The sequence below is a fragment of the Arachis hypogaea genome, chromosome 14 (genome assembly GCF_003086295.3).
Source record: "Arachis hypogaea cultivar Tifrunner chromosome 14, arahy.Tifrunner.gnm2.J5K5, whole genome shotgun sequence".
Taxonomy (NCBI): Eukaryota; Viridiplantae; Streptophyta; class Magnoliopsida; order Fabales; family Fabaceae; genus Arachis; species Arachis hypogaea.
The window spans coordinates 9,145,291-9,172,581 of NC_092049.1; the positions used below are offsets into that span (position 1 = coordinate 9,145,291).

The 27,291-nt window shown below is 32.9% G+C and overlaps 5 protein-coding genes across 10 annotated transcripts; 4 read left to right on the forward strand and 1 right to left on the reverse strand.

The window, feature by feature from the left end:
• Nucleotides 1–304: 304 nt before the first annotated feature.
• Nucleotides 305–3,832, forward strand: LOC112741406 (uncharacterized). The gene is made up of 7 exons (XM_025790380.3): nucleotides 305–927; nucleotides 1,017–1,086; nucleotides 1,362–1,417; nucleotides 1,561–1,636; nucleotides 1,835–1,871; nucleotides 3,190–3,304; nucleotides 3,398–3,832. The coding sequence occupies exons 1-7, from the start codon at nucleotides 632–634 to the stop codon at nucleotides 3,621–3,623; spliced, it is 876 nt and encodes a 291-aa protein (XP_025646165.1). The 5' UTR covers nucleotides 305–631; the 3' UTR covers nucleotides 3,624–3,832.
• A 449-nt stretch (nucleotides 3,833–4,281) lies between these two features.
• LOC112742192 (protein FAR1-RELATED SEQUENCE 6) lies at nucleotides 4,282–7,596 on the forward strand. 2 transcript variants are annotated; one of them, XM_029291996.2, is made up of 2 exons: nucleotides 4,282–4,698; nucleotides 5,394–7,596. In XM_029291996.2, exon 2 carries the CDS (start codon nucleotides 5,394–5,396, stop codon nucleotides 7,395–7,397), a length of 2,004 nt encoding a protein of 667 aa, XP_029147829.1. In that variant the 5' UTR covers nucleotides 4,282–4,698; the 3' UTR covers nucleotides 7,398–7,596. The 2 variants fall into 2 exon arrangements, with proteins under 2 accessions (XP_029147829.1, XP_029147828.1); XM_029291995.2 differs by having other exon boundaries at nucleotides 4,423–4,664.
• A 519-nt stretch (nucleotides 7,597–8,115) lies between these two features.
• On the forward strand, nucleotides 8,116–10,928 carry LOC114925126 (protein FAR1-RELATED SEQUENCE 8). The gene is made up of 2 exons (XM_029291998.2): nucleotides 8,116–8,392; nucleotides 8,833–10,928. The coding sequence occupies exons 1-2, from the start codon at nucleotides 8,303–8,305 to the stop codon at nucleotides 10,888–10,890; spliced, it is 2,148 nt and encodes a 715-aa protein (XP_029147831.1). The 5' UTR covers nucleotides 8,116–8,302; the 3' UTR covers nucleotides 10,891–10,928.
• Nucleotides 10,929–12,186: 1,258 nt separating this feature from the next.
• LOC112741408 (coatomer subunit zeta-2) lies at nucleotides 12,187–14,594 on the forward strand. The gene is made up of 6 exons (XM_025790382.3): nucleotides 12,187–12,360; nucleotides 12,999–13,158; nucleotides 13,385–13,532; nucleotides 13,654–13,731; nucleotides 14,095–14,179; nucleotides 14,273–14,594. Exons 1-6 carry the CDS (start codon nucleotides 12,343–12,345, stop codon nucleotides 14,330–14,332), a joined length of 549 nt encoding a protein of 182 aa, XP_025646167.1. The 5' UTR covers nucleotides 12,187–12,342; the 3' UTR covers nucleotides 14,333–14,594.
• Nucleotides 14,595–14,987: 393 nt separating this feature from the next.
• LOC112741409 (uncharacterized) lies at nucleotides 14,988–19,782 on the reverse strand. 5 transcript variants are annotated; one of them, XM_025790384.3, is made up of 9 exons: nucleotides 19,683–19,782; nucleotides 19,356–19,392; nucleotides 17,919–18,807; nucleotides 17,166–17,354; nucleotides 16,931–17,022; nucleotides 16,463–16,522; nucleotides 16,291–16,360; nucleotides 15,980–16,183; nucleotides 14,988–15,856 (listed from the first exon to the last, which is right to left on the reverse strand). In XM_025790384.3, the coding sequence occupies exons 3-9, from the start codon at nucleotides 18,621–18,623 to the stop codon at nucleotides 15,464–15,466; spliced, it is 1,713 nt and encodes a 570-aa protein (XP_025646169.1). In that variant the 5' UTR covers nucleotides 18,624–18,807; nucleotides 19,356–19,392; nucleotides 19,683–19,782; the 3' UTR covers nucleotides 14,988–15,463. The 5 variants fall into 5 exon arrangements, with proteins under 5 accessions (XP_025646169.1, XP_072069828.1, XP_072069829.1 ...); XM_072213727.1 differs by having other exon boundaries at nucleotides 17,919–19,216; nucleotides 19,497–19,752; XM_072213728.1 differs by having other exon boundaries at nucleotides 17,919–19,216; nucleotides 19,683–19,750.
• Nucleotides 19,783–27,291: the final 7,509 nt, after the last annotated feature.

Genomic DNA, 27,291 nt, shown 5'->3' on the forward strand with positions numbered 1-27,291 from the left:
AATATTTTAAATACTTGATATAATTAAAATAAGACATTAAAAATAATTTAAAAAATTAATTTATATTTTAATATCAATAAAATATTAAAATGCCATTACGATTTATCTAAAAAATACTTTATATTTTATATGTATGTGTGTCCCCGTGTCATGTAAGATTTTCAAATTTGCGTGTCGACGTGTCCCGTGTCGTGTCGTGTCGCGTCCCGTGTCCGTGTCAGTGTCCGTGCATCATTGGAACGAATGAAAGCATCTCACCAATCCAATTTGACTTTTGGTAAATGAAACTTAAAGATTAAATATTAAAGACATATAATTTTAGAATAATTTTTTGGGTATTACATTTGATACTATGTACAATAAAGCCCAGAGAGAGAAACGCATACAGAACCACACAACTAATAAAACCACCCAAGAACACTGGTCCACAGGCCTCCGAGCTCCGACTAGGATAGGATTCATTTGGCGGCGTCGCAGCGAAACCGCCGGTGGAGGCGAAGGAAGGATCTCTTCGGCAATTTGGTAATATCACTTTTTAAATCCAAAATTTCTTGGATTTTGAAGGAATCGGAACCCAATTTCAGAAGGAATTCAATTGCATGATAGTTTGCGAGATTTTCAGCAACTAAAAATGCAGGCCATGGATAAGGTTACGGAAGAGGTGGAGAAGGTGAAGAAGGAATGGGACGAGACTTGCAGGAAGACGCAAGAGCACATCACCGAGATCGCACAGTACGGCCGATCTGGCAGGCCCAACGACCAAGAGCAGAACTCGCTTCCCAGATTGAACGCCATTGCTCAGGATGGTTTGGCTCTACTTTCTTCTTTGATCTTCAAGCTCGATCTCCTCGCTCCGCAGTTGCCAACTGATTCAGAGGTCCAATCTGCTCGCAATTCGCTTGAATCATGGAAAACCCTCATTCAAACGTACACTCGCGCACTCTCTGTGTGGATTTGTTTTTGTTTGATTTATGCGTTGAATTCCAATAAGTTGCTTGCAATTTTTTGTTTTCCAGTTTGCGATTGAATCTGAGGAATGCAAATATGCAAGCAAAGGCTAATATGCGGAAAGCTGCTCAGGAGGAGGTAATATGTTTACCTTTTTTCTTTCTTTCTTTTGTTTTCAATTTTTTCTATTGTTACACTGTTTTTGCTACTCAAATGAAGCGATGTTTGGAGAATGTTGACTTTGTGATGAATTGAAGATATTATTTATTTAATTATTCAATTATATAGTGCGTGTTTAATTATTTAATTATATAGTGTGATGTTCTGCATTTTGGAAATTGCATGTGTGTGTGTGTTTTGCTATTTGATTATTTGGAATGTAATGTGAGGGCTTCTGGTTTCATATGATGTAGAGAGCACTGCTTCTAGGTGGGGGAGAGGAGTCCACGGCTCGAAGACGCAACTTACAGTATGTCTATGTTGCTATCATTAGCTGCGGTCAATTATGCTTTTCTTGTTTTTATTTATCATTCGATGCCATCTCGTTGGAAGTTCAGTTTGCAAGTTGCTGGGATTATGTATTATAGTTCTAAATACCTGATTTTCTTCCAGGACAAAAGCTGGAATGACATCTGCTGCAGAGAGCATCACTGAGAGCCTTCGTCGAACTCGTCAATTGATGGCTCAGGTTAGTAGCTAAGGCAACATAATTTTGTAGACGTAGATTTACTTTTTTTTTTTAGCTCCCTAGTTGTACTATAATGTTTCTTGGTCATTATCTTATTCTGTCATTGTTCTTTGCGTATTCAACTATTCATGAATGTGGTACTTGTATGATTGATTGATAAACAATTAAAATACCATTTATGTTCTTGTCTTCATGTAGGAAGTTGAAAGAAGCACAAGCACACTAATGACTCTTGGTGGGTAACATTTACCTCCCTCTTGAGCTGACTGTTGATATTTTTCGCCCATGGTTTTTATAGTTCAACTTTATGTTTATGCTCTTTCTTTTTCCCATCAAGTGGTGAATATGAGAACTGGGAAGCATATGAAAACAAAGGGGAGAAAAATGCATAAAATGATTTTAAATTGGCTAAATAATTTAACACAAACCAAGTAAGATCTAGCATAAGTACATATGAAGGTTTCGTTAAACATGAAGAAATCCTGGAAACATCTAGGTTGCCTATCCTACCTATGTACATTAAATTGTGTTGAACTAGTTAAGGTTATATAAATTTCCTAGAAAGTTTAACAAGTAATTGTGTCAGAATTGATTTAAATTTTCTGTGACTGTATTTCAAAATGCGGGGGTGCAGTTGGAGTTTTCTGAAGTTTAAGTTCATATTGTCATTATAAATTTTGATATGTTGGAAGAGAACTGTTGCCAGATTTACTTTCCTGGTGATATTAAACATTTATTTAACTGATAGGCTTTATGTGAGAGTGAAGAAGAAAGTAAAGGGAAAGGTATTCAGGGTTAGTAGGTAAGGAGTTAGAATGAAGGAATACGATGGTTGTCTATATCTTGTATAGATGTTTAAGAGAAAACAGTAGAGGTTGAGTGTATAAACCCAAATTTTGAGTAACTCGAAATGGAAGCTGGGGAGGAAATTTGCGTGTTACTTAACTGTGTTAATAACCTTTACTTTCTTTCATATTCCTCTTACTTTCTATGCCACCCACCCAATTCAAACATACGAATCATATGATGCTTGAGGATATCTTAATATGGTTCCAATAAGGTCAGTAACTTCACAGATTTGCATATTCACCTCTGGCCTTTAAAGTCATGTTAGAAAACAAGGTGCTAGGCTAACATATCTGGTTACAAAATTTTCAAATTTGTGTCAATTTCTTGCATCAGTTTTGAGCACTATTTAACCAAGTCCCTTTAATTTTGACTCTACCAAATATCAATAACTTTGTTTTACAGTTCTGAATTAGCTTGAGCTTCTCATATACATAAGTCACATATTACATCGCAGCTCTCTTCTCTCTAATAGGAGTATGACTATATGCATTATAATATCTGTTGGTTTTTCTGTCTTTCATCTCCTTTGAGGTATCCTTTAAAGATGCTGTTCTAACTCAAATGCTTGTTAGAATTTCAATTGAATGATATTTGTTATAACTTGATGAATTGAAGTGACCATACTGTTTTGAGAAATATGATCATGAGCAGTGTGAATAACTCTGTTCTGGAAATTTGTTTTGCAAAATTGTTTCGATATATAGATGAATCAACTGGAGTATTGAGAAAGGCTGAAAGTGAATATAAAGGGCACCGCTCCCTGTTGATGAGAACACGGAATTTGCTCTCCACAATGCAACGTCAAGATGTTTTGGACAGGTATGGAAATAAAAAAGGGAAAATGGATTGTATACTCCATTGGCTTCGTTTAGTCTTCTTTGATCCTGATGGATTACCTTGTGCTTTTCACAGGATTATAATGGCGGTTGGCTTTTTATTATTCTCCCTTGCCGTTCTTTATGTTGTTTCCAAGCGGATTGGACTGCTGACGTTGCAGAGAAAGGTTACTGAAGCCATAAAGGCTGGTATGGCCGGGAAGGCGGAACTTAGACCACAAGATATTGTTGATAAAATAAATATTAATCATGTTCGTAATATGGAGGCTCCTATAGATCAAAGAATACACGATGAACTTTGATGCATTTCTAAGGAGCAATAGCATGTTGTCCAGGCTTGTTAGAATATGCATTTCTGATGTTAACTAGGAAGCTTTAACGTTTATCTTAATATAATTCCTTTTGTTCATGTTAGAGTCTAGAGGCCTTTCAGCATGAGAAACTTGTCAAAAGTGTGAAAGTATGTATAGATTGTTGGAGAAATAAGAAAACAGTTAACCAGTTTTTAAAATGTTTGAGAGCTTATATTTAAAATTTTAAATCTCAATCGAGACTTTACCACATAGGAGATTAAACTAAGGTATAGTATATGGTCGTCTTATGATAACTAGTGAATCTAACATCATCAAACACGGCCTAGTAGTGATTTTTTATTTAAATAAATAAAAATTTTCATTGTTTCCAGACTATGTAAATATAAAAGGAGTTGTGAACATAGCATTTTGTAACACCTTATTGCAATAAAAAAAGCTTCACATTTTGCAATATTTTATTGCAAAATAAGCTCAATTTCATAATAAAGTTTCTAGTAGTTGATTAAATACCAATTAATTAAATAATAAAAAAATGGAAAGAAAGCATAGTATTAGTAATTGTAGGTAATAAAGTAGAAATAATGTGTTAAAATTAATAAAAAATATTATTCATACATCAAACACAATTGACATCTGTATAAAAATATGGTTATTACTAATTAATTATATATTTAAATTATTTTTTAATTAATAAAATAAAATAATGTAAAAAAATACCGGTATTTTATTGTTAAAAAATATTGGTAAAAAAATTATTTATTATAAACTGCGTAGATGTAAGGGGATTGAAAATTAATCTATTCAACTTTTAACATATCTCCTTCTTTCTTTCTTATTTTTAACTGTGTGGGAGTTTGGGACCGCAAAGCAGAGAGAAGAGGGGGGACGAGGCTATGTGAAGTGGATGAGGCAAGAAGGAAAGTCTGTGGTGTGCTGTGGCCATAGACAGAGACAGAGAACACACAGATGATGGCAGAAGTCGGTGACCACAATAGCAACACCACCACATGTGCTGCAGTTCTCAACTCCGTACTCTCTTTCCCCAATTCTTCCTTTTTCTTAGGTTTTTCGTTTTCCCGTGCTTTGGTTGCTTCAATATTGAACATATATGCCCATTTCCCAATTTGATTTTTCATCCCACTTACTTTGCTCACCCTTAATTCGACGTTGAATGTGATTATATTATGTTTGATATCTAATGTTCAATATGTGCTATCTTGGACCCTTTTGATTTCTTGCTAGCTTAGATGCTTCAGCTTATATCATTACTAGCAATTAGTATCAGTTTTAAGTAAACCTGAGAAAATACATGTATTCTGCTCATGGTTTAGGGTTTAGGTTTACTTTGGCTTTTTGACCTTTTCGTATATTTCAAGGTGCAAGAACTTGGATAAGGTATTAGGTAGCCTAGATAAAGATCAAACCTCCAACATCTTCATCACATCCCGAGCTAAGAGATTCGAGCCAGTGCTGGTTAAGTTGCATGCTCATTGGCCTGAACCGGAAGAAATGAAATATCTCTTAAAGATGCTTGGGCTACAATCTTAGTCAATTTGTGTTTTTTCACTTTACTAACAAACTTTGTCACTATGAGAAATTAAATGGATATTGGGCTTCCTTGCATGGGATGAAATGTTGCTTAACAGCTTTAAGCATTGCAGTGTACGATTGAATGCGCTTTTGATGTCAGAGAATCTAGTAATCCTGTATTGTTGATTAAGTTTGTTAGCTTATTGATTTTGTTTGACAATGTGTTAGATGGAAGAGACCTCCTTTTGCTGTGAACAATTGCCAGAGGGTGAATGCATTGAGGCTCAGAAAGAAGAAGACGGTTCACTAGTTGAGTTGGATTGTCAAAATGGCTTTTCTGAAGGAAGAAAGGAGTTCGTCACACCTGCTGTCGGAATGGAGTTTGAGTCTTATGATGATGCTTACAATTATTATATCTGCTATGCCAAGGAAGTCGGATTTCGTGTAAGGGTGAAGAATTCATGGTTCAAGCGAAACAGCAGAGAAAAATATGGTGCGGTGCTTTGCTGTAGCAGTCAGGGTTTCAAAAGAATAAAGGATGTTAACCACATGAGGAAAGAAACAAGAACTGGTTGTCCTGCAATGATAAGGATGAGGTTGATGGACTCTCAGAGGTGGAGGATACTCGAGGTCACACTTGAACACAACCACATGTTAGGTTCTAAGATACACAAATCAGTTAAGAAGATGGGAACTGGAACCAAAAAGAAGTCATTGCCGAGTTCAAATGCTGAAGTGCACACGGTTAAGTTATACCGTGCACTTGTGATAGATGCAGGAGGTAATTCTAGTGCAATCTCAAATGCTAGAGAAGACAGAACTTTGTCGGAATTTTCTAATAGGTTGAACCTTAAAAGGGGTGACACACAAGCCATTTATAATTACCTGTGTCGTATGCAATTGACTAATCCTAACTTCTTTTACTTGATGGATTTCAATGATGAAGGGCATTTGAGGAATGCATTTTGGGCGGATTCTAGGTCCAGGGCTGCATGTGGTTATTTTGGTGATGTTATTTACTTTGACAACACTTATTTGTCAAGCAAATATGAAATCCCTCTCGTGGCTTTTGTTGGAATAAATCATCACGGGCAATCAGTGTTACTTGGTTGTGGTCTACTTGCAGGTGAAACAATAGAATCTTATGTATGGTTGTTCAGAGCATGGATTACATCTCTGTCTGGTTGTTCTCCCCAAACTATTATCACTGATAAGTGCAAGGTTTTGCAAAGTGCCATTGCAGAAGTTTTTCCCCAATCTCTCCACCGTTTTGGTTTGCCATTAATCATGAAAAAAGTACCAGAAAAATTGGGAGGGTTGCGCAACTATGATATGATTAGGAAAGAACTGATTAAAGCAATTTATGAGACATTGAAAATGAATGAATTTGAATCAGCATGGGCATTCATGGTTCAACGTTTTGGAGTTGGTGATCACGAATGGCTTCGTTCTCTATACGAAGATCGGAATTGTTGGGCACCGGTATATGTGAAGGATACATTTTTTGCCGGAATGTCTGCAACACGACCTGGTGAAAGCTTTACTCCATTTTTTGATAGATTTGTGCACAAACAGACTCCTTTAAAGGAGTTTCTTGATAAGTATGAACTAGCTCTCCACAAGAAGCACAAGGAAGAGGCTCTTGCAGACATAGAATCAAGAAGCTCAACCCCCTTGCTGAAAACTAGATGTTCTTTTGAATTGCAGCTCTCTAGAATGTACACTAGGCAAATGTTCTTGAAGTTCCAATTTGAGGTGGAAGAAATGTACTCTTGTTTCGGAACAACACAGTTACACGTGGATGGTCCGGTCATAATTTTCTTGGTCAAGGAGCGTGTCTTGTGTGAAGGAAATCGGCGTGAGATTAGGGACTTTGAAGTTCTGTACAGTAGGACAGCAGGCGAAGTTCGCTGCATCTGTAGTTGCTTTAATTTTTATGGATATTTATGCCGGCACGCATTGTGTGTGCTAAATTTCAATGGGGTGGAGGAGATACCTTCCAGATACATTCTTTCAAGGTGGAAGAAAGATTACAAGCGCCTTCATATTCCTGATCATAACACTGGTGTTCCTGATGATATTGACCATTCTCAATGGTCTAATCAGTTATTTAGAAGTGCCTTGCAAGTTGTTGAGGAAGGGACAGTTTCTGTGGACCATTACAATGTAGCTTTGCATGCTATTGAAGAATCACTAAATAAGGTTCATGATGTAGAATATAGGCAGATATAACTTCCTAGTTCCAACCCACCTTTTTCAATTAGAGTTATGTATGTTAACTTGTATATTTCTACCTGCTTAGAATTGTTTAACTTGGATCTAGAGAGTTGTGTATAGCTAAGATTAAGATGATTTTTGGGTCAAACCCGATGTAACTTTCTCATGTAATTTTCTGCAATATCCTGATCAATCTAATTTTTATTTTATTTTATTGTTTTTGGGTAGATTTCAGCATTTTTTTTTTCTTTACATGGTGACATATTGTATGGTTTTGTAAAGTGAATCAAACTCCTAAAATCATTAGACCTTAGTTTCCCCCCTGTTGCATGTCACAAGCATTCAAAGTTGCCAAGTATAAACCATCGATCATTTTGGTCCTTCAATAAAATGCACCAAATATACAGAAAATATTTTAAATATTAGATTTCCATGTGTTTTTCTTTTTTGTAAGTTTGCCAGTTTGGTTACTCACACAATAATGTCTTTATATCAAGCTATCATCTAAGATATTATTACATATTCTATTAAATAATTTAATTAAATATATCAAATGATTAAGTTGTTTTCGTATGACTTTAAAATTATGAGTTCAAACCGTAAAAACAGCCGTTGATATAATTATTAGATTAAATTGTGTATATTACATATTTTTTTGCGTGTGACCCTTTCCCAAATCTTAAGTTAACGTAAGATACTTATAAATATATAAATAACATTTGGGTAGATTAGTACCGGTGTGTTGTTAGAACCTTTATTTTACTGCATTGCTTATTTGCATTGTGATTCAGCCTCCAGGAGCAAAGTCGAAGAGAGGGGCAAAATTGTAATTAGGCGAAAGACGAAGCAAGCAGTTTTTACTTTTTAGCATAACAAGAGACGAGAGAAAAGAGAGGGCATGACAAGTTGTTAGAAGCAGCATGTCCATCAACAACAACAACGACCTTAACGAGAATACGGTTAGGGTGTGTTCTCCTTCTACCAACGATAAATCCTTCTCCCTCACCACGGTAACTAACTAACTCTATCTTCCATTTCACTTTGCCCTTTTCTTTTTCTCGTTTATTATTATTATTAGTCTTAGAAGTAAAGGAAGGGTTTGTGCTCGTTTTGGGGGGAATTTCTTGTTAGCTACTTCCTACTTAGCTCAATTAACTGTCTTGTTTTCACTGTTGAAAAGTAAAAGAGAATGATGAATCGATCCTCGTTTTCGTTCCCATGCCTTCAGATTTCTGCTGGTAGCTTTGGAATCACATTTATTAGTGGATTATGGATCATTAAATAGATCATGCTTTTGTGTATGAAAAATTCTTGTGTGTTCATGGAGATTTTAGGGTTTCTGGATATCCAGCTTGGCTCTCTATGATGTTCTCAATTTGAATGGATACTAAAGTTTGGTATATCTTGTTTTGAATTTGACAGTTTATATAATTATGTCTGCTTTTTCCAGATAGATGATGGATCTCCAAACAGTGATCAGCTGCTTGAGGTTGCGGATGAGCAAAACATTCTTGTGAATGGCTGCGATCAGTTATTTGAGATTGATGGAAGTGAACATGAGAATGGGAGGGATGAAACAACAGTGGTTGATGGTTATGCTGGAGAATCTCAAGGGAAAGGCTACCCTCCGCCGGTTGTGGGTATGGAGTTTGATACTTATGATGATGCTTACAACTATTATAATAGCTATGCTAAGGAGATTGGATTTGCTATTCGGGTTAAGTCGTCATGGACCAGACGTAACAGCAAAGAGAAGCGCGGTGCTGTGTTGTGCTGCAACTGTGAGGGCTTTAAAACACTTAAGGAAGCAAATAGCCACAGGAAAGAAACAAGAACAGGTTGTCTGGCGATGATTAGGTTGCGATCAGTGGAATCTAACAGATGGAGGGTGGATGAAGTCAAGCTTGAGCACAACCATTCATTTGATCCTGAGAGAGCACAAAACTCGAAATCACATAAGAGGACAGACGGTGGGTCGAAAAGAAAACTCGAGCCAACTCTAGATGTTGAAGTACGAACAATCAAGCTATATCGAATGCCTGTTGGGGATGCATCGGGTTATGGAAGTCCAAATTCTAATGAAGGAGGAACTAGCACCAACCTTAATTTTTCTAGGCATTTGAAACTTAGGAAAGGTGATACAGAACTTGTTTCAAACTACTTCTGCAAATGTCAACTCATAAATCCCAATTTCTTCTATGTTATGGACTTGAATGATGATGGACAACTGCGGAACATTTTTTGGATTGATTCTAGATCTAGAGCTGCATATAGTTATTTTGGTGATGTGGTTGCATTTGACTCGACATGTTTGTCAAACAATTATGAGATTCCACTTGTTTCATTTGTCGGTGTTAATCACCATGGGCAGTCTATTTTGCTTGGATGTGGTCTGCTTGCAGATGAGACATTTGAAACATATAATTGGTTTTTTAGGGCGTGGCTTACATGTATGTCCGGCCGTCCTCCTCAAACTGTTGTTACAAACCAGTGCAACAAGGCCATGCAAAGTGCAATAGCGGAGGTTTTCCCGAGAGCTCACCACAGAATTTGTCTATCACAAGTCATGCAGAGTATTCTCGGATGTTTGGTACAGTTTCAGGAATACGAGGCAATTCAGATGGCATTGTCTAGAGTGATATATGAAACTAAGACAATCGATGAGTTTGAAAGGGCTTGGGATGAACTTACCCAGCATTTTGGATTAAGAAATCATGAAAAGCTTCAATCCTTGTATGGTGAACGTGAGCACTGGGCTCCTGCTTACACCAAGGACACGTTTTTTGCTGGAATTTCTGATCAAGAAAAAGGTGAGTCCGTGGTACCTTTTTTTAAGGGTCATGTGCATCAGCAAACTTCCTTGAAAGAATTTTTTGAGATTTATGAACTAGTTATGGAGCAAAAGAGAAAAACTGAAGCTATTGATGATTTCAAGTCGCGAGATTCTAGTCCTTCACTGAGAACAAGGTACTACTATGAGTTGCAACTGTCCAAATTGTACACAAATGCAATGTTCAGGAAGGTCCAGGAGGAGATTGTGATGATGTCCTCTTGTTTTGGCATCACAGAAAGTCAAACAAATGGATCTTCAGTGACATACATGGTTAAGGTACGCCAAGGCGAGGAACTTGTCCAAGATGCAGGGCATGTGGAAGTCACATATGATAAAACCGGAGCAGAAGTGCGCTGCAGTTGTTGTTGCTTTAACTTCAAAGGCTATTTGTGCAGACATGCCTTGTCTATCCTCGATTATAATGGCGTGGAGGAAATTCCTTGTCAATATGTTTTGCCGAGATGGAGGAAGGATTTTAAACGATTGTATGTACCTCACCTTACCTCTTATAATGTTGATATCACCAACCCAGTTCAGTGTTTTGATCATTTGTACAAACGGGCGATGCAAGTTGTTGAAGAAGGGATGATATCCCAAGCTCATTATATGGTTTCTTGGCAGGCTTTTAAAGAGTCTTTGAATAAGATTCGCCTTGTATCAGATAAAATTGAGTAATTTAATCAAGAATAATACATATCAAATGTTGTGCATAATTTGTTATCCATTTCTTCAATTACACACACAGATGGTTCTTTAGTTGTGTTCAGGCAAAGTTTGCGAAAATTATGCGACTTTGTGGAATGTGTTTCCGGTAGCCTAGTCTAGCCAGACAGTTGCATGTCAATTTCGGCAAAAGATAACAACAGCTGCTGCTCATGGATCTGTTAATTTGTCTGATTTTTTTGTGTGCATATCGCATTTTTGTTTTTGATAAAGTGATACTTCTGAACCAATATCAACCTCCTTCTAAAAGTGCATTTAGATTTTTCAAGTTTATTCCAACCCATTTATTTTCTGTTGCACTTGTTGCCTTTTTATCTACAAAAGTTTAAGCTTCTCTTTTACATCACTTAATAAGTTAATATTGAGTAGCAAACTAGCAACCCCAATGATTTCATGTCTTTCAACACCACTGTGGTCAACGGTGTAAAAAACCTTGTCCACCCACATAAAAAAAACTTGCAGTATGCAATTTCTTCCTGCAACTACAGCAACAATTAGTGGATACGTATAGATTTAAGATTTGGACAATTCCTTGAAATTATAAGGTTAAGTTGAGATATGAGAAAACATTTCTCACACTACTACCCCCGTAAAGTTACTGTTGTCCTTGAAATTTTGTAATTCCTACAAATTAAATAATGAAAAAAAAAAAATCAAAATGAACTTTCAACTTTGTTAAAAGAATATAACATTATTTAAAACCATTTTATGATCTTCGGAGGTTATAAACGTTTCTGATATTATTATCTATCAAAGGAAACCTTTGTTATATATAGGAATATGCTAATATTTTTTGAGGAATTAATAATATATTCAGTGAAATGTTTCAAAAAATAAATGGAGTAATTTGTTTAAAAGAAAGAATAAAATATTTAGTACTATTCGAATTCCGCCTTGTGGGCAACCTATTGGCCAGCGATAAATTTTTAAATAGAGCTCATCTTTGACCTGTCAAGTCGAGATTTAAGAGATATCGTGAAAAATTAAAAAAATAAAATATTTAATATTATTAATCAATAGAAATTCAAAATGAGAAATCTGGTAGATAAATTTTTGTTTGTTGAGAATGTAAAAATGTTGAAGATTGAAATTACGCGTGTGAATATACATATATAAGCACTAATTTTATAATTAATTTTTTAGTTTATATATAATTTTTTTGTCAAAAAATTATTTCCTTGCAAAATTTTCATTTTTTAATTTTATTTATTTTGGCACAATTAATTAGTATTATTACAATATATTACTATTGGAGTGTTAGAAAAAGTTGAAACTTGAAAGAAACGAAGGAAGCTGAGAAGAACGAGAGGAAACTACAGTTGACACTAACACACCTCAACGAAGAATACAAAGCTCCGTCTTTTCTTCTCTCTCTCTCTCTCTCTCTTCACCTACCATTCAACCATGTCTGCTCCTTACTCTGTAATCTCTCTCCCTCTCAACTCAATTCGATTTCAATTCAGTTTAATTTCAGTTTTTTTCCCCTTGGTAGCAATTCAGATCTCATCGCTTGCATTTTGCATGAATTCCATTTGCTTCCATTGTTCTCTGTCTCGCTTCACATTCTGATCACAATTACACACATCTAATTTCACCTACAATTAGATTCATTTTTCATCTTACAATCCGCGAGAAATCGTTTTTTATGTTGGTGTTCTTGCTGTGTGTGTGTATGGGGAGAACGGGGATGGGGGTGTTTTAATTTTGATTTCGTTCTATTAGCTGCATATTTTTTTTTTTTCATTTTTTGGGAAGTTTTATTGCTTGCATTGTAAGTGATGTTCATCGTGCTTCTGCTCCATGATGTTATCAAAGCATGAAAGATTATACGATTTATCTTAGACTCAAGAACCTTGTCAATTTGGTCTCCAAAAGAAAAAAAAAACATAGATTTAATTTATAGTTTGGATCAGGTGTTTTCGGCTCCTTGAAAGCAAAGTTCTAGGTTCTGATTATAAAGAAAACAAAAACAACTATGAATGCTGTAAAATTTGAGATGGTTATTTTCTTCTGTAAGGGAAGTTCTGAATTCTGGTTCTGTAATGTGTGCTCTTTGTTAGGAGGCCTGCCCTTCTGTGAAGAACATCCTTCTTCTGGATTCCGATGGGAAGCGTGTAGCGGTCAAATATTTCTCAGATGACTGGCCAACAAATGCTGCAAAGGAAGCTTTCGAGAGAGTTGTATTCACCAAGACTCAGAAGACCAATGCTCGCACTGAGGGTGAGTGATTGATTCCTTCACAAGAATCGCGGCATTTCTTTAATGTTCTGGGGTATCACAAATGATTTTGTCATATACCATATTCTAGGATCAATAACCTTTCATGTTTTGTTAAAATCTTCCTGTGATTCGAAACGGATTTCTAATTGCTACTCTGTATGTGACATCATTTTCTAGATGTATTGAACTCACTTTTGTTTTCATTATTGGTTTTCCCATTTGACAGCTGAGATAGCAATGTTCGAGAATTACATTGTTGTTTACAAATTTGTTCAAGACCTTCACTTCTTTGTTACTGGAGGAGATGACGAAAATGAGCTTATCTTAGCCACAGTCCTTACAGCTTTTTTTGATTCCGTTGGCACTCTGCTCAGGTTGCTTTCTTATACTTAAATAGTAATCTATCATGTACATACACGCCTAACGGCACTAGAGATTATCATTATTTGCATACCAGTCCTTGATTTTACTGGGTTTCCTCCTTTTCTCCTTCAGAGGCAATGTGGACAAGAGGGAAGCACTTGAAAACTTGGATCTCATCCTATTGTGCATTGATGAAATTGTGGATGGCGGGTAGGCTTGCGTTTTCCATGATAGTTATATCTTTTCGATTGTTTGTTGTTAAGATTTCCCTTCCAAACTACAGACTAAAAGTGCCATATGATACCAGAGAGTAAAATTCTCATATGCAGTTAATAATTGCAATGGTGATTCCTTTAGTCATAAATTCGAAAACCATATTTCAAGTGTTATCCTGCTAGGAAGGAACATAAATACCACAATTTGGAACTTGCATAGTTTGTCATGATACTTTTCAATTCTATACACTAATAGTTTGTCATGTACTCATGTATTGAGCTTATATTAATTTTATATACCACTAGATTTAAGTGCTAAATATGATTCACTCAATTGTTGTGTTAATGACTTGTGCAGCATCATTCTTGAGACTGATCCAAATGTTATTGCTGGGAAAGTTGCAAGTAATAGTATAGATTCTGCTGCTCCTCTGTCTGAACAGGTACCATTCACATTTCATTTTACTACCAGAATAGAATATTGATCATTGAAATGAAATTCAATCTTTATTTAACTGATATTCATTCTGTTGCAGACACTAACTCAAGCATTTGCCACAGCAAGGGAGCATTTTACAAGATCCCTACTTAAATGATCCATATGGTTTTTCGCAATGGAGGAAACATGTCTGTTGGTCTCTTAGAAACGTTTATAAGAATCTCACTTGTTATTGTATTCTGAACCTGGATGATGATGACGCTTCAGCTGTGAAAAGTTACTTTTGCATGAGAATATAGTTCTATTTTTTTTTTCTTCTTCTTTTTAAACACTTATATTCATGTGACATTTGTTTATTTACCTACCCATTACATCTATGAAAGGACATTTCATATAACCAGCTCTACTTGCTGGAACAAGTTCTTCTTGTTGGCATATTTTTGTGAATATCTCGTTTAAATGAATTTTGTAGTTTATACTAGTTCTAACTCATTAGAGTTGGTTATATTTGGTAGTAAAAAGTTTTATAGATATACTTTATGTATGTAGTTTTTCTAATTTACTCTTCATTCTAATTATTTTTTATTCCCATAGTGATTGAATAAAATTTTCATAATAAGGATAATTTGAAAATAAAATATAATTGATGAGTAGCATTATCGACAAAGAAGTAACAATCTATAAACATTTTTATCCCTTTTTTTTCCCAAACATAAAAAGTTGCTAGATAAAAAAGTTTGGCGTTTAAGTTAGATCTTACGATGACAATAATGACATAGTAAAACTATATTTTTTAACGTGCTAATAACAAGTGCAAAAATGCTAATTTGCTATGGGTCATTTTTATTTGACTAATTGGAAAGTATAAATTTTCACTAGTATCGTATTTTTCACTTCCCTTCACTGTTTGATAACAGAAACTTTCTACATATCCGCTTAACTACATCTTCAATGAAAGAAAACAACAACAAAAAAGATAATCATTGTTCTCCAGAAAGATAAAAAATTGATCTATATGGAAATTTTATTTATCTGGTTTTTATGAATAGTATTATACTCTTGGAAGAATCTCAACCTTTTGAGAATAATGTGGCAGTGACAGTGACAGTATTTCCTTAAATAGTCATCAACTAATCACATATTTCTCATCCTGCCATAGTTTCTGATTAGAGCTCAAGAACTGCTTTTTCAACTCATGCCTTTTCAACTTCAGACTTGGAAAAACTTGTCGCCTCCAAAGTCTAAATTGTTGTAATGTCAAAACATGCTTGAGCAATCATATTATCTTCTATCGTATGAGAAGAGAGTCCGGATCAATATGTAAACCTTCGCTGGAAGTAGGAGGCAAGTTATTCCGGGACACATTTCTGTTTCCCCGGACTTGCGCATGAGTCTCTGCTTCGTGTTGAAACATCTTCACTAATGTTTGAAGCTCAAGCATCCTAACCTCAACCTGGCCCTCATTAATAGGTTTCTTCAGGCCAAGGTACGCCAAGCCAGCCGCAATCAGCACCGCTGTTAAAAGGATAAGGACGGCCGCGAAGACACCAAATGCATATGGCGTGTTTTCTCCCCCAGGCATTCCATCAACATTGATCCCAAATAACCCTGTAACGATGGTAAGGACAACACCGACACCACCAAATACAGCTAAATTATGGGTCACCCGAAGGCTTCTATCCTGGATAGATATGAGGATTAAAAAAATCATCATATCAAAGATGTGGAAAATTGTGCAAAAATGTTACTAGGCAGTGCTTGAGAGTTAGAAGCATCCTAAATGAAAGCTCAGAGGTGTTGGTACCTGCAGCCAAGCTCGCACATTGCTCTGCATAACATCTTGAATGGTAAACAAGCGTCCACGGACTGCTTCTTGCTCCTCAATCATTTCCCTTGTACTCTTTTTAATTTCTTCTAATAAGCTTTTCGCTGTGTTTCCTTTCAAATGTTGGAGAAGCTCAAAGACAATCTCATCTCTTGCATGGAGTGACCACTTCACTCTGATAACCTGCATGGAACACAGTAGTCAGAGGGTTCTTCAGACTATAACTGTCAAATCATAAAATCATTTGAGTCCTCTAATGACGTAACTAGGCTAAGTGAGAATCGGCATACCTGTCTTGATAACCTTCTGATTTCTTGATTTAAAATTACGCTAAAAAGATTTAAATCTTCATAGTTTCTCCTAGCCAAAGGAAAAAATAAAAAAATAAAAAATAAAAAATAAAATAAACAACTTAGTGTAAAGACAAGTTGTGGAACTGAAACAAACTTTTAGTATTAGTACTTGTTCATAAACTTCAGTTCAATCTCATCTGCTGCCCCAAATATAGATTTACGGAATAACCTGAAAAACTAAACAAGAAAAGTTAAACAGAATTACATGAGTTGAAGATTATATAAAATGCAGTAATAGAAAAATAACTGCATTAGATTATGCCCACATAAGCAGAAGTTCACAAGTTAAACATTGAGACAAAGAAACTATATACAAAAGAGAAAGGTGAACAAGGATGGCTTTACTGATTAGATGCTAAACATGGACTACTTTATCTGTTCTTTTACTAAGTTATGATGGCATAGGTTTAATATTTAAAGTAAATGAGGAAAACTTATGTTGAAGATCTCATAGTAAAGGCTAGAAAGATAGAATGCATGACACCAACACAGTATTGCTTCATATGTGCAAATCAATTATGTTCTGCAACAAATATAAAAATAAAATAAAATAATAATTCAAAGAAAGTTCTGTTACCTATCATCCCACCGAGAAAGACGGCATGCAAGATGTGCTATAATGTCATGCGCTGTTCTTGGCATGTTATATCCTCCAGCAGAAAGAAGCTCCTAACCAAAGTGCAGCACTGAGTGAATTACATATTTCCAAAATAATGCATACAATGAACCAGTAATTTATCCCTTTGATTAAATAAGAAATGTTATTAACATGGGAGAGAAGCACAGTGAAGGAAAATTCTAGCAAGAACAACCTGAACTTCTGTGATACCGAGAACGTTTATCCGGGACACTGATCCTTTTATATGCATTGCAGTTAATAGGAACTTTTGTGCTTGCCAAGATCTAACGACAACTGGAATGTCATCTTCTTCATTAAAAGGATCACCTGCCGATTGGCCCAATAGCTCAAATAAAAGCCCTCCTGCAACTCTGACTGGGACCTATAGAGAAGAGTAAATTCTAATCAAACATTGAGTTAAACGCTAGTCCAGGACTTAATTTTAGAGAGAAACATGCATTTTGTCAATTTGCTGTAAATGTTATATTATATACGATGAAAGGGTTCCTGATTTACTCTCTACCTCGGTTAATCTCTAACATAATGTAAAGTAAAGAAATTCAAGATATAAGATTTCATTTCAAATCATATTGAACTATATGCAAAAGGAAACGACTTACTTTTTGGGAAGAAAAGTAACCTTTTTGAAGATCATGTCATGCAACTTTCATATACCAAATACTTGTTTTCAGTTGTAGAACTTTTCTAGTCATGCTTTATTTTTGTATACAGTAGTAATATATAGATATATCTCAACAACATGTAGATTTTCACAAAAGGATACTAAAATCACATCCTATTTGTTCAGTCAATGGCACATTTTGAACATTTTGTATATACACAACCTCGTATGCCCTTGGTATAATAGTGCATGTAATTCAAGAGAAGGTTACCAGTAATTACACCATTACTGCTAGCAGCTATGAATGCTGAAAATGCATCGTACCTCATAGAAAAGGTGTTTCATCTTCTCACTTATTAGTTTACTTTCATCTCTCAAAGCTAAACTAACAGCAGGGTGTAGCCATTTAGCATTAATGAGCCAAGCCTCAACATTGGGATGACCTGCACAAACATGGCACCACCATATAGGCCCAGCTGGGTACTCCCAATAAGGAGCTGCCAAATCTGCTACAGTTACTTCATCTTCTTGATCCTCGATTTCAATTTGATGATAACCCCAGTCTGCATCAACCTGAACTGTTTGAATAAGTTGCAGAATTCTTTTCCATCCAATTGGTACCCAATGACCACCCTCGTATTTTCCTGCAGCATTAAATTGGCCACCCTGAGAAACCTGGCTCTCTTTGTCATCATCGGAGGCACCAAGCGAACTGTCCCTCAAGGAATTTACAGATGAATGATGTGAGAGATTATCTTTATCTGGCCTGCCAGAAGCAGCATGTGTTAAACCTTCTGAAGAGCTGGACCTCTTGCACTGATGAACATCCAAATTTAGTTTGTCTGAGATCTTCAATGGGGACCTATGTTTAATTGGTTTTTTTCGTCCTTGAACAAATTCGAAAGCACAAATAAGCCCATCTGTCCAAAGGTTATTTCCAGGGTTGGATTCTCCAGTATTATAGGTGCTATTGCTTTCTGACTTTTGATGTTTTACTGAGGAACGTGGTTGGTCTTTCATGTAACTCATTTTCTCAGCTCTTCATGAAGCTAATGTAGCGAATTTACAATAGACCTTTACTTGAAAACCACTCTTATATGAGCAAACTTCTACACAAAACATGCTGTTTGAAAAGCTTTTGATTTCAACCATGGGTTCGACAACCAACAGCAACCCCACTGATTATTTACAAATCAATGCTGCAATCCTCAAACTGAAGGGAAAGGTGTTAGTTTTAAATATAGCACAATCGGATATTCTAAAATCAAAGAAAGATTGAGCAATTAACTATCTTAGAGAACTATCAAACAGAATTTATTGGCGAAAGCACAAGAATAAACAGAACTTCAAGGCTCCAGCTTAGATAATAGTACATTAGATTAGGTTAGGTGTATACTTTTTAAGTTAGATTCCGGCATATCAAACTACATTATCTCTGTTGATACTGCATAGTGTATTTATTGATCAGAATTCAAATCATCTCTTAATTCCACCAGAAAGGCATAACCATAACCATTTATTTTAACTAGTAATGCTATTGCTTGACCAATGAATCAATCAACCTATTCATCCAACAACTGTTTCTCGTTCGTTCTTCTAAAGTCGCACCAATTCAAATCATGCTTCAAAAAATAGAAACAAAACAACAAATTGGCAACTAGAAGACAAGGAATTAACAATCTAATAAACAATAAAGAAAAACGAAAACAAAAAATTATATATAAAAAATATAAAAAAATAAGAAATGGAAACGGAACGTACCAAGGAGGTAGATGAAAGTGCGAAGTGGCTCCGAATCCTGAAAGGAAAGTGAGCTTAAGAATATAGTTGATTGATATGAAAGCAAAGAAACGCGCACCTTGCGCACGTAAAGGGAGAATGATGTTTAAGTTGCTAACGTACGCCATATGCACATTGTAATTTGGAGGGTGCCATGCGCAATGACCATATTCTGTTCCACTCTTTATGGGGATTTGATTAATTTGATATGTGATTATGGATATGAATTACGTTAATGCATAAACTTTAAAGCTAGATTCATCGAAGCAGCTACGAATTAGTAATTTTATTTCATTTGCAGATTCATACCCTAACAAACAACCAACAACTTGGTCCAGGATGTTCCATGATTCCATCATCCATGGATGATAGGAGTTGCACCAATCTGTATTTTCAGCAATTTACACTTTACAGGGATTTTTATTATAATTTAATTTCGGGATCCCTTAATAATTTGTTCGAAAGACCATGAGTTCCCTAATAAAAAAAAATATATCTTTTTTTAATATTTAATTTTGTAAAATTGATTATTTTTTTTTAATGATTTTTTCGGAACATGTTTATCTAACAAGTTAATCATTAATATATTTTTTATTTAATTTTTTAAGTAAAAATAATTTTTTTTGGTGGCTTAAGTAAAAATAATTTAAAAATTAATAGTTATTTTTAATTTTATATAATAAATTTAATCAATATATTAAAAATAATAAAAATATAAAAATATAAAAAAAAACTAAACGATTTGATAATTATTTTCAAAGACAATGAGATTCCTAATAAAAAAAATCAATCCTAGTTAATTTTTAATCAATAGTTTAACATGTCACATAAGCTTATTCTGTTAGTATAGAAAAAAGTATTATAAAAAGACCAATGAGTCTCACATAAATAAAGATAAGAGTCGGAAATGATATTTTTTTTCCTTGAATCTCGTTGTCTTTCGAAAAAATTATAGTTTTTTCTCTTTAATTTTAATGCGTTAACAAGTAAAATAATTTTATATGTATATTTAATTACGTAATATTACATCAGCAAAAATAATTATATTTTACATTAATTATATTACTGTATAAAATATTTTATACATTCAATGAATTAAAATTAAATTCTTTTTATTATTATTATCCAAACAATTAATTTGATAACAAATTTACACATAATATAATTATAAAATATATATTAAAAGTCTATATAATAATATAAGTATTTATCTAATAAATAATTTTTAGCTGAATTAAACCTTTTTTTTTTTCTTTTTTGACAGTTTGAAGATAGTCGTGAATAGAATAGGTGCTCTCTTAATCCAAAAAAAAATACAATAATGTTCTATATTCAAGTGATTTTACTAATCAACTCCAATTAAGTGATTTAGAGTCACGTGCCACTATAACAGATTTTTCACATAAACCTCCTCTTCTTCATTTCTCTTTCACATAACATTCCATTCTTCTATGTTTACTTTGTGTTTTTTTCTAATTATTGTCTCTTTCTCTTCAGATTTTCGTTTTTTTTCTTTGATTTTCTTGTGTTCTTTTCGGATTTTATTCTCTTTCTCTTCAGATTTTTAATCTGCATTTGTTTTTTTTAAATCGAATAGTGTAATTAAAATCGTTTAGATTTTGTGTTTCAAAACAATTAATGATTCAAGTTCAAATCAGTTGGGGGCGATTTGGATTATTCTTCTTAATCGAATCAAGTGGACGAGGTTTGGATCATTCTTAATTTTATCTAGTTCCATTCTTCAATAATTTTGAATTGAATAGAATGGAATAGAATCTAATACAATTAAATAAAGTGATAATGAATTTGGATAGAATGCAGGAATTTTTGAATTTTAGAATGCACAATTTTTTATTCATTTGTTATCACACAATAGTATTGTTATGATAATGTTTCAGTTCATTCTTTAACAATTTTGAATTGAATAAAATGAAATAGAATCTAATGCAGTTGAATAAAGTGGTAATGAATAATTTCAATCTTTTTTGCTAGAATTAGTATTATTTATGAATTTAAATTTGGATAGAATGCAGGAGTTTCTGAATTTATAGAAAGTACAATTTTCAGTTCATTTGTTAGTACACAACGGTATTGTTATGAGAATATTTCAGTTTATTCTTCAACAATTTTGAATTGAATAGAACCAAATGCAATTGAATAAAGTGATAATGAATAATTTCATTCTTCTTTGCTAAAATCAATGTTGTTTATGAATTTGAATTTGGATAGAATTCAGGAATTTTTGAATTTATAGAATGCACAATTTTCGGTTAATTTGTTATTACACAATAGTGTTGTTATGAGAATATTTCGGTTCATTTGCATTTTAGGTGTGTTGTTGTTGAACAATTTGTCCTAAAAATTGGGATGACTTTCAAGACACTTGAAGAAGTTAGAAAGTTCTACAAAAAATTATTTCAAACTTGTTAGTTTTTCTACGAAAATAAGAAACACCACTCAGAAGGGAGATGAAATTAAGAATAAATTAATTACATATAATAGAGAAAGAAAATGAAAATCCAAAGTATCTCAAACTCTAAAGACAAACCCCTCAGCAGGAATAAACTGTCCAGCTAGGATTTATGTACATATATTGAAGGATGTTAGTCTTTGAATAATTTCTAAAGTTGTTTTGAATCATTCACATTCATGCTGTTCAGATCGAGCAGAGATGCTTAAACAACACAGGGAGCTAAGTATGTTTGTGCGTCGTACCATTGAAAATAAAGAAAAAGCCAGAATTAGACCGAGTAAAACATATTAGCCATTTGTAGCAGCAGTGAGTGGTCATTGTAAACTAAATTTTATTGAAAAAGATATGAAAAATTACATTACAAGGAAAGTACAGAAAGTTTCTGAATAAGATGATGCCAAAGAATTTGGGAAGTACTTATTAAGAATGAAAGAGAAGAATCAAAATTTCTTTTATGAGCTTAATCTTGAAGTTGATTACTCTATCAAAAATACATTTTGGGCTGATGCAAGAAGCAGGACTGCTATGAGTATTTTGGAGATGTTGTTTCATTTGATACGACTTACAACACAAGCAGGTAATTTTTGTCATTCTAGTTTCAGTTCTGGGTAAAAAACCTTAATAAGCCAAGTCAAGAATCATGTAACGTAAATACGCCAAAGCGAAAATCGTTTCAGCAATAAGCCAAATGATATTTTTATATAATTCGAACCATGCTGGTTCGAATTCCATTTCTACATAATTCGAACCAGCTTGGTTCGAATTATACACAAACACATGCATACACGTAATTCGAACCAGCTTGGTTCGAATTACACACAAACACACGCACACACATAATTCGAACCAGCTTGGTTCGAATTACACACAGTAATTCATTGTATAATTCGAATTATGATGTTAAAAAATTAATAATTTATTTAAAAAAATTTATTAAAAAAATTAATAATTTAAAAATTAAAAAATATATATTTTTATTTCATACGTTAAAAAAAGCTAACAAAATATTTAATTACGAGACTTCTTTAAAATATTAATGCGCTATCAATTCGAATTCCATACAATATTTTTCTGTCCATTTTTAATAGTTCATGAATATTTTTTAATAATTTTTTTTAAATTATAGTACAAAAAATATTTTATCCTATGCAAAACAATTAAAAAAAATGGCTTAAAAAATGTTAGGAGTACTATAAAAATTTGTAATGTTATAATAACTTAGGTAAATACATGCATGTACTCAAATTTTAAATAAAATACTCTACATAGTCAATAATAATTTAGAAATAAAAGAAAATATTTTATTCCATACAAAATAATTAAAAAATATATTTTATTCTATACAAAATAATTTTAAAAAATGGCTTAAAAGATGTTATGAGTACTATAAAAGTTTGTAATATTCTAGTGATTTAGGTAAATACATGATAAAAATATTTTTTCTTTAATTTCTAAATTATTAGTGACTATGTGGAGTATTTCTTTAATGTCCTAAGTCATTAGGACATTACAAATTTTTATAGTACTTCTAACATCTTTTAAGCCATTTTTTAAATTATTTTGCATAGAATAAAATATTTTTTTGTGGTATAATTTAAATAAATTTATTAAAAAATATTCATGAGCTATCAAGAATGGGCAGAAGAGTATTGTATAGAATTCGAATTGCTCACCATATCATTTGAATCAGAGTAATTCGAACTTCCCTATGCGTAATTCGAATCATATAATATCTCACCATATAATTTAAATAATTTTATTAAAAAATTATCATGAATATTTTTTAATAAATTTATTTAAATTATACCATAAAAAAATATTTTATTCTATGCAAAATAATTTAAAAAATGGCTTAAAAAATGTTAGAAGTACTATAAAAATTTGTAATGTCCTAATGACTTAGGACATTAAAGAAATACTCCACATAGTCACTAATAATTTAGAAATTAAAGAAAAAATATTTTTATCATTTATTTACCTAAATCACTAGAATATTACAAACTTTTATAGTACTCATAACATCTTTTAAGCCATTTTTTAAAATTATTTTGTATAGAATAAAATATATTTTTAATTATTTTGTATGGAATAAAATATTTTCTTTCATTTCTAAATTATTATTGACTATGTAGAGTATTTTATTTAAAATTTGAGTACATGCATGTATTTACCTAAGTTATTATAACATTACAAATTTTTATAGTACTCCTAACATTTTTTAAGCCATTTTTTTAAAATTGTTTTGCATATGATAAAATATTTTTTGTACTATAATTTAAAAAAATTTATTAAAAAAATTTATTAAAAAATATTCATGAACTATTAAAAATGGACAGAAAAGTATTGTATGGAATTCGAATTGATAGCTCATTAATATTTTAAAGAAGTCTCGTAATTAAATATTTTGTTAGCTTTTTTTAACGTATGAAATAAAAATATATTTTTTTTAATTTTTAAATTATTAATTTTTTTAATAAATTTTTTTAAATAAATTATTAATTTTTTAACATCATAATTCGAACCAAGCTGGTTCGAATTATGTGTGTGCGTGTGTTTGTGTGTAATTCGAACCAAGCTGGTTCGAATTACGTGTATGCATGTGTTTGTGTATAATTCGAACCAAGCTGGTTCGAATTATGTAGAAATGGAATTCGAACCAGCATGGTTCGAATTATATAAAAATATCATTTGGCTTATTGCTGAAACGATTTTCGCTTTGGCGTATTTACGTTACATGATTCTTGACTTGGCTTATTAAGGTTTTTTACCCTTCAGTTCTTTTTAATATAGTATTTGGTTCATACGCGCAACTAGTTTCGGTTTATTTTCTTTTGGTGTTTATTGCAGGTACAATTTGGTTTTTGGTTCGTTTATTGGTGTGAATCACCATGGTCAGTGACACTTCTTGGATATACTTTGATGAAAAATAAGAATATTCAGTCATTCAAATAGTTATTTAAATGTTGGCTTCATTGCATGGGAGGAAATGCACAAAAAAATCTTACCGATCAATGTGCATCGATGCAAAGGGCTATTGAGACCTGTATGTCAACAATAATTCATAGATGGTGTATTTGACATATTATGAAGAAGATTCCACATAAATTAAATGGCTACAAAAGACACGAAGAAATTGAACAAGAGATGAGTCATATTGTTTAGAACTCGTTTACAAAAGATGCATTTAACAGAAATTGGAATGATTTTCTCATGAAGTATGGTATAGAGGCAATAAGTGGCTTTCAGGTAACTGTGATTTCATTCGAATTAATTAATGTTATTTTTTTTTTTTGTGAAAACAGGTATAACTTTCAATTCATTTTGTGTCTGATTTTTTAATTATGTCCCATTTTTCAGAGCTATTTGAAGATCATCATTTATGAATTTCAATTTATCTTGATCACTATTTTTGGGTTAGGATGAGAAGCACACAAAGGAGCGAGAGTATGCATATTTTTTCTAATAAGTTTAGTATACGCAATAGCTCCTTGATTCAATTTGTGAAGTAATATGATAATTGCCTACGAAGTAGAGAGCAAAGAGAGAGAGAATTTGATGTTGCAGATTTTTATACTATCATACTGTGTGCAACAAAATCATCAATAGAGGCTCAATTTCAGCATGTGTATACTCATGAGAAGTTCACGAAAGTTCAAACACAATTTAGAGAAAATGTGAATTGCATCACAAGATCAACATAATCTGCTCTAGATTTTATGGCATATGAAGTTGTAGAATAGGTTTCTAACTCAACATTCACAAAGTTTGTTGTTACATACGATGCGATATTATGCGAAGTAAAAGGCCAGTTCTTATTATTTGAGTCAAGGGGTATATTATGTCGTCATTCTTTGAATGCCTTAAGCTTTGAGCAAGTAGATAAAGTGGCATCGAAATATATATTGCAACGCTGGAGTAAGAACGTAAAGAGGAGATACACATATCAAGAGCAGTCAAGACGAGCCTTTATTAGAGGCAAAAAGCAAGAGATTTGATGATTTGGTGTTTCGCTTGCATAATATTTGTGAATTTCTGTCAGAATCTGAGGAGTTGATTGGAATTTTGCACCGCACTTTTGATAATATCATGGCTGAAATGCAAGAATATCAAGCAAAAAGTAAAAGTAAATTTTCGTTATCTCATGAAGATGCTATGTTGAATGATGTTAACGAGCTTCAAAGTCCCCCACGTGTTAAAACAAGAGGACGTCCCAAGAATAGATTGTGATCGAATATGGAAAAAAAGATCGCAAATGCGTCAAAGAAAAAGAGAAAGGCAGCTCTAAGTGAGGTAACATTGATTTGCTTTTGATTAAGCAAAAATGTGTTTGTGCATATTAGTACATTTGCTAATATATGATTTACTTCTTTGTAATTGAACTTTTTAGATGGAGAATCAATCATTCAGTCAAGCTCCAGCCTTTATCATGCACAAGATATGAATTATCCTGGAGAGGATATGAGGCACTATGATAGGAGTTCTAGTGTTTAATAAGATAAATTTCGATTCATTTATGTTTTACTCATATAATGTTTTCCTTTTGATGAAAATGAGGGTTAATTTCTGATTTGTTTTATGTTTTATTGAATAGTCACTCTTTGGTTTTTTCAAATTGGCTTCTACAATTGTGATGTGGTAAACAATTTAGGTGCTTATTAGAATACATTTCGGTTCATTTGTGTCTAAATTTCGATTCATTTATGTTTTACTCATATAATATTTTTCCCTTTGATGAAAATGAGGGTTAATTTCTGATTTGTATTATGTTTTACTGAATATTCACATTTTGATTTTTCAAATTAATTTCTGCAATTGTGTTGTGGTAAATAGTTTGGGTGTTTATTAGAATACATTTCGATGCATTTGTGTCTAAATTCTGGTTCATTAGTGTTTTTGTCGTTGTTAAGGTTTGATAAATACATTCAATCTATTCAGTGTGGACCTAGATTCATTTAAATTAATGTGATCTCAATATAGCCCAGATATTTCTAACAAATAAATAAAAAAGAATTTAAAAAAAGATTTTCAAATATAGGGTTCTACAAATGTATTGATTGAAAATATTTATTTATCATTCTCTTTAGTTCTATAGAAAATATTTTATTTAAATTGTAAAAAAAATGATAAATAAATGTATTGATACATCCACGGTTGATTTTGTACCTCTGAATCTTGTACTTGTTCTCCATATTATCGACGTTGTTCTTGTACTACTGTCATGTAGGATATTCCGTTAATTATTTAACTTTGACCTCACAGTGGGACTACATTGAAACTAAATGAAACTTTTTTGGATTTAAATAGAACACTTTAAACCTTAAGGACCAAAACAGGATTACGCCCAAACGTAAGGGATCAATTTAGTACTTTATCCATATATATATATATATATATATATATATATATATATATATTCCTATTAATGAATCACTGAAATTTTGAAAT